This window comes from Camellia sinensis, chromosome 10 (assembly GCF_055761805.1).
Source record: "Camellia sinensis isolate YWXY chromosome 10, ASM5576180v1, whole genome shotgun sequence".
In the NCBI taxonomy this organism is placed as follows: domain Eukaryota; kingdom Viridiplantae; phylum Streptophyta; class Magnoliopsida; order Ericales; family Theaceae; genus Camellia; species Camellia sinensis.
Window position 1 is genome coordinate 185,689,243 of NC_138970.1, and position 7,048 is coordinate 185,696,290.

The following is a 7,048-nucleotide window of genomic DNA, read 5'->3' on the forward strand; positions in this document are numbered from 1 at the left end:
TCAATTGAACCGTACATACAATATCGTGCCTGCAAGAGAGAAATTGCAACAAGCACAATATGCTAACAACATATATTCAATGTGATTCCGAAAGTTTGACACACGCAGTGCCGGTGAGTGGATGTATCGTAATGCAAGAATGAGATAGGTGTGACGACGCATGCTCAAACACAGAGGTATACAAATATCGAGAAATGTACATGACAATGCGAGTATGTCTATGAGAATGCAAGATAGTACAAAACGAGCATGAAACAGGGTGTTCATTTGTCATGAAACAACGAGTACGGAAACGCGTGTTTCGGCGAAGGTGACTCGATCACGACCTCTGATCTGCTTCTTTGAAAGGTTACAGCTCATTCAAAAAGGATACACTTTGATTTCGATGAATGATGATGAGACACATGTCAGCACTCGAAACCGAAGTCCCGACGGAGCAATTTCGCGACCGGAAGTGTACTTTTCTTGAACTTTTTCAGGTCCCGGGAACTCCGATCTTCCTCAAAATTTGCAGAGAGCTAGGTGAGCATGTGGGGAGCATGGCCGGCCGTTTATCTTCCCAAGGGGGGGTGTCCAACCATTTTCCAAAAAAGCTAATGGCTGGCCGGCCATTTCTGCAAAAAGCAGATGGCTGGCCAGCTATTTTTAGAGGCCGGCCGGCCGTGCCCTTTTCCCAGGGGCATTTTCGTCTTTTTGCCTCCTTTTTGCATGCATTTCATCCAAGGCTTGAAGCCTATAAATGGCAGCCGAACCCCATTTCATTCCTTGCCTCTTTCAACACTTTTCTCTCCAGTTTTGAGTTTTACGCGCGTTTTCCAACGCCTCGCGCAAATTGTTTTCGTAAAAACACTTAGTTTTAAACACTTTGGAGCGATTAAATTCCGGTTTCGGAACTTCTTTTTGCATTTTCAACACTTGAGGTAAGTTCATCTTAACATTTAGAATATTTTCTCGGGGGTTGACTTTTGTTGACTTTTTATTTCCCGAGAGTTGACTTTTGTTGACTTTTTCCAATTCTTGCTTATTTTGCTCATTTTTGCTCCCCTTTTGCAGATTCTCGAAAATGGCAGGCAATTCTTCTCACGGTGGAGGTTTTCTGGGTGCTGGGGACGATTTCGATCCTATGACTCTTCCTCCGAGGACTCGACCTTTCATGCCCGAGAGGTACCGTCCAGCAGTGCATGCCCTCCCTCGTGCCGTTTTTCGTCATTTTACCAGTTTCGACGAGAGAGCACCCGCAGATCTGCTTCTCAGAGAGCCAGAGCAGCATCTCTCTCACGAGGCCCGAGAGGTATTTACCTCATCTTCTGTATTTTACATTTCGCACCCTTGCCATGTTTAAACATTCAGCTTGTGACATAGTACTTGCCTTACATCTTTGAACATGTAGTTTCATCATTCAAACTCCTGAACACTCGGTTCATTAATTCATTGCGAACACACAGCCCACATTAAAACACATGGCTCAAACACTGATTTGTTGAACACATAGCCCGAATTCGAAGGTGAACACACAGCCCACACTTTAAATGGAAGTTGAACACGCAGCCCAAACTTCAAATTTTCTGAACACACAGCCCAGATAGATAGTGAACACGCAGCCCACAATTCAAATGCTCTGAACACGCAGCCCAAGTAGATAGTGAACACGCAGCCCACAAATCAACTGAAAGTTGAACACGCAGCCCAAAATTCAAACTCTCTGAACACGCAGCCCAGGTAGATAGTGAACACGCAGCCCACAAATTAACTGAAAGTTGAACACGCAGCCCAAAATTCAAATTCTCTGAACACACAGCCCAGGTAGATAGTGAACACGCAGCCCACAAATTAACTGAAAGTTGAACACGCAGCCCAAAATTCAAATTCTCTGAACACGCAGCCCAGGTAGATAGTGAACACGCAGCCCACAAATTAACTGAAAGTTGAACACGCAGCCCAAAATTCAAATTCTCTGAACACGCAGCCCAGGTAGATAGTGAACACGCAGCCCACAAATTAACTGAAAGTTGAACACGCAGCCCAAAATTCAAATTCTCTGAACACGCAGCCCAGGTAGATAGTGAGCACGCAGCCCACAAATTAACTGAAAGTTGAACACGCAGCCCAAAATTCAAATTCTCTGAACACGCAGCCCAGGTAGATAGTGAGCACGCAGCCCAAAATTCAAATTCTCTGAACACGCAGCCCAGGTAGATAGTGAACACGCAGCCCACAAATTAACTGAAAGTTGAACACGCAGCCCAAAATTCAAATTCTCTGAACACGCAGCCCAGATAGATAGTGAACACGCAGCCCACAAATTAACTGAAAGTTGAACACGCAGCCCAAAATTCAAATTCTCTGAACACGCAGCCCAGGTAGATAGTGAACACGCAGCCCACAATTAAACTGAAAGTTGAACACGCAGCCCAAAATTCAAATTCTCTGAACACGCAGCCCAGGTAGATAGTGAACACGCAGCCCACAATTAAACTGAAAGTTGAACACGCAGCCCAAAATTCAAATTCTCTGAACACGCAGCCCAGATAGATAGAATTTGCATGTAGATTACTTTACTTCATCGGCACACAGCCCATTTCATCTTATTGTTAACACAGATATTCATTCTGAATGCAGGGTGGTTCTCGCAGTGTGCGAGGATATGGTTCTACCATGGCGCGGGATTGGTATGCTGAGCTCCCGGAAGGCGTCAGGGATTTGGTAGACTTGGCAGGGTTTGGGCCCTTCTGCACCGGGTTGTCACGCTGTCCTGCCCGGAGGACCTTGATGGCAGCTTTGGTAGAGAGATGGTGGGACACCACCAATTCCTTTCATTTCTCTGCCACCGGGGACATGACCATGACCCCTTTTGATTTTGTTGTATTGACCGGCCTTGATGTCGGAGGTTGGGCCATCCCCTACGATGAGGATATGGGCGAGTGGGAGGCCGCCTGGATGTATCTGTTGGGGGCTCGCCCACCTGTTGACAGGGTCTCTGGGAGAGTCCGATATACTTGGTTCTCATCCCATTTTCGGCGGGCAGAGATGGTGCCCGAGACTCCTGAGGAGACAGAGCAGTATGCTCGTGGCTTCCTGATGTTCCTCTTCGGGACTACCCTGTTCGCCGACAGAGGGAACACCATTGGGCTATATTTGTTGAGCGCTCTGGTTGACCTATCACAGGTCCATAGATATGATTGGGGCGGCGCCGGTCTGGCTACCCTTTATTTTTACATGAGTGCGACCTCCCGCGGGCGGGGCGATTTGCTTGGCGGCTACTGGAGAGCTTGGGAGGTACTTTCTGTCCCCTCGATTTACATTTGTGCTCTTCATTACTTGTACCTTGCACACACAGCGCACCTTTACAGTCTGCATTTTGCTCTCAGCATTTCGTACTTACATTCTGCGGTGCTTTTCTCAGCTATGGGCTTATGTATACTTTCCATCGTTAGCCCCAGTGCTGGAGGTGGTGGGGATCCCTGTGACCCCATATTCATTGATATTTGAGGGCCCGCACCGGGCGAGGCCTCGAGAGACCCTGGTTCGCCTGCGACAGTACTTCGACACTGTGCGACACTCAGAGGTACTTCAGAAGTTTCAGTCTTTTTCATTTTCATCTTTGACTTGCTCTGTATATCCTCGTTTTCTGATTGGTTTATACATTTATCATCCGCAGATTACTTGGCAGCCTTGGGCACCCCTGGGTGATGATCTCTTACTTCAGTATACCGGAGCATCAGGCATCTCCCGGTATAGGGTCCTGCTCGAAGGGCCAGTCGGCAGAGTCTGGTTCCTGGGGGAGCGCTTTCTGTGCCAGGTACGGGGGTATCTTTCCCAGGATGTTCCCGCGGTACCTCCGGCTAGTATGCGGACCGCTGACAGGCTCTCTTACTCAGAGGTAGTCGGCGCCATGCTAGGCAGCAATGCTTTGTTATATGTTGCGGAGGGGGACTACGCCACCTATCGTCACATATATTTGATGCCTCCATTGACAGAGGCTCGTATTCCGATGATGAGACCTGCCGGTATGTCATCCTCGGATCAGGCTCAGGCTCGGGCTACAGACATCCCTTCTTCTAGCAGGGCTGGCGCATCTAGAGGTGGGAGTAGACCGTTTCCTCCGAACCCGTCGATTCATCCTCATCTGGGATGGCCAGATATGCCTACTGAGTTGATGGCGTGGCAGTATGGGACTAGCTCTCCGATTCCAGTTCCACTAGAGCCTCGGATGCCCAGTGATCGATATGCCATTGATCCGGACTCACCGCCGGTACGCTCCACTTTCGTCATTCATCATTTCAGATGTTTAGATAATCATTTGTTCACTGATGATTATGAACTCATTTTTGCAGCCATCGCGAGGGTACATGGAGGAGATGGTTGAGCTGGTGGCCACACTCGAGGGCATGGTCCTACGCAGGGAGGCACAGTTGTCTGTTGCGGGCATTCAGGTACCCTTCAGTTTTTCCTGGCATTTATCATACTTCTGATGACATGCTGATTTCTACTGCATTGATAGACTACTTGTGTAGAGCACATCTGACACACACCTCACTTGTACACTGTATTTACACGCACCCACTTCATGTAGCTTTTGCTCGTATCTGTATCCGATGTACATATTTGGACTGATGTATTTGATTTGAACTCCTTGTTTTCAGATGCCTACATGGTCCGGTCAGCCGCAGGCCAGGCCACCTGGGCCTCATTGGGGAGCTGGGCCATCCGGGCCTTATCAGGGGGAGGGGCCATCTCGGCCTTCCCGAGGAGCCGGGCCATCTAGGCCTTATCGAGGAGCTCGAGGAGGACCGGTCCGCAGGCGCAGGGCTCATGTCGTGGAGGTAGAGCCTGATGAGGAGGAGGAGGAGGCTACCGACCGCCAGTTCGAGACATCTGTTGAGGAGGGAGGCTCCGGTTTTGGCTCGGGGAACAGAGGCGAGGCTGAGGAGGATCCTGAGGATGACAGCTCCGACTCTGACGATGGTGTGGAGGTTGTCCCGCAAAAGAGGACTAGGCGTGCTTCTCGTTCCCGCTCCCGAGGATTTTGATGCTGCTATTTCCATGCTTTATTTTTCTTTTTACTAGTAGTTTGTAGCACTTTGCACATTGTTAGGTAGTTTTATTTTTGTAAAACTTGTACCTTTATTTGTTGTAATGCATGATGAAATGAAATAGCTTTTGGAAGGGTGTTTGTATTTTGAACTTTTAGCATCATATCGCATCAATTACTTTGCACAAAAATGAATTTGAGTGGTAATGCGCATTGTAATCACCAAATCAGGTAGTGAACCGACGCAACAAACTAAACAACTCAACTTACTAAGATATAACAGAATCTTTAGCAAGTTTACAACTCGATAAGCAAAAAGCAACAATGCAAACAAACAAGACTTTAACAAAATTTGCTTAAACAGAGAGCAATGACTCAAAAACACAAAACACGTCCGCTCGACAAACAACTCGATAAGCAAAGTACAACAACTCGATAAGCAAAACTCAACAACAAAAGGTGTACTTCTGACGATCTGGGCATCGGAACGCGTCTGAAATGAAGGTCTTCGGCTCTCCTGTTGTATGGCAATGTTTGGAGTTCTCCTTCGAAGAGCAAAACAGGGCCGAGGAGTCACACTGCAACATTGCCAGCCATCCCTGGGAGCTGGCCGGCCAGAGACATGCCACGGCATGGAGGACTAGAGAGCTTCTGGCCCCTGCTTCAACCTTCAGTTGCACTTTGTCAGATGAATGTGTGGATTGGCTCAAAGAGGAGGTACAAGCTGGGCCCAGCTTGGCATCAGATGCTCCGTCCAGCTCTGGAAGGGGACACAGGGATACTTGATTCAACTATGCCTCTAATTTATTGCTTATTAGTATTTTCAAGTTTTCTTTATGATTGTACTAAAAAGCAACCTCGATTGTAATGCAAGAGCAGGAGAACTCTATTTTGAAATCAATGAAATTGAAAGTTATGGTACTGAAAATTTTCCACTTTTGGTCCAAAAATGGTCTAAGTCATAAAAAGATTGATTTGAACAAAGTCAACTTTTATTAAAACTTTTCAAAACTATTTTCGATGTGGATCAGAACTGGACATGCCGAAAATCTGTCACTGAGATGCACAACCCCAGATCCTTGCAACTGGAAAGTTGCCCCTAGTCTGAAGAACAATGCGGCACTCCAAAGCAACGGAAAGTTGCCCCTTGTCTGAGTAACTCTGCACCGTCGCGGCAACGGAAAGTTGCCCCTAGTTTGAACAGCACTGTACCGGAGATCACGGTAAACGCTGATAGATAAAGATGACTGAGATGATCGAATTGGACAAAGTTGATCGGGGAAAAGTTTATGACTGAACTTCAAGACGAAGCTGCCTACGTATCCCAAAGATGGGAATCAAGTCTTACGTAGTTCAGGCTTAGGTTCGCTCGAGTATTTTCACTCTCCTTTTGCGCTCTAACTTTTGCCAAGGCCGCCCTTTGCGGGTTTTCAACCTTGCGAGCTCAGTTTTTATATTTTCTAATTTTTTGTGCTCTGAATCTTGCCTAGGTCGCCCTTTCGGGTTTTCGGCCTAGCGAGCCTCTCAAGGATAGTATTTCTTCAACTTGTCCATATTGATCGGTTGTGAGAACTCCAAGCCATCTAGATCCATCAGAACCACAGCCCCACCTGACCAGATAGCTTTGATAATGTAAGGACCAGTCCAATTGGGCTTGAACTTGCCCCTTGGGTCGTGGATGGGAGCTCGGTTGTCTTTGAGCACCAAATCTCCCTCTTTCAGATTCCTGGACTTAACCTTCTTGTTGAAAGCCCGGGCAATTCTGCGTTGATAGCCTTGGATGTGGTACAATGCTTTCAGTCTTCTTTCATCAAAGAGCATGAGTTCTTCGAATCTGCTTTGCTGCCAATCTGCCTCGGCTATCTGGCATTCAGCCAATACTCGTAATGATGGGACCTCAATCTCAATGGGTAGAACAGCCTCCATTCCATAGACCAATGAATACGGAGTTGCTCCAGTAGAAGTTCTGATTGAAGTCCTGTAGCCCCATAGAGCAAATGGCAGCTTGTCTGGCTA

At 47.4% G+C, this 7,048-nt stretch overlaps 1 protein-coding gene across 1 annotated transcript; it reads left to right on the forward strand.

Annotated features, from left to right (window-relative positions):
• Nucleotides 1-3,892: 3,892 nt before the first annotated feature.
• LOC145800930 (uncharacterized) lies at nt 3,893-5,724 on the forward strand. Its single transcript, XM_082890695.1, has 4 exons — nt 3,893-4,252; nt 4,335-4,433; nt 4,644-4,864; nt 5,721-5,724. Exons 1-4 carry the CDS (start codon nt 3,893-3,895, stop codon nt 5,722-5,724), a joined length of 684 nt encoding a protein of 227 aa, XP_082746821.1.
• The last annotated feature ends 1,324 nt before the right edge of the window (nt 5,725-7,048 follow it).

What these genes read in the sequence shown, in the direction of transcription:
- LOC145800930 (XM_082890695.1), top strand. Translation starts at nt 3,893, where the DNA reads ATGCTAGGCAGCAATGCTTTGTTATATGTTGCGGAGGGGGACTACGCC. An exon ending in TTGATCCGGACTCACCGCCG is followed by an intron (nt 4,253 to 4,334) that starts GTACGCTCCACT and finishes TCATTTTTGCAG; the next exon opens with CCATCGCGAGGGTACATGGA. An exon ending in TGTCTGTTGCGGGCATTCAG is followed by an intron (nt 4,434 to 4,643) that starts GTACCCTTCAGT and finishes CCTTGTTTTCAG; the next exon opens with ATGCCTACATGGTCCGGTCA.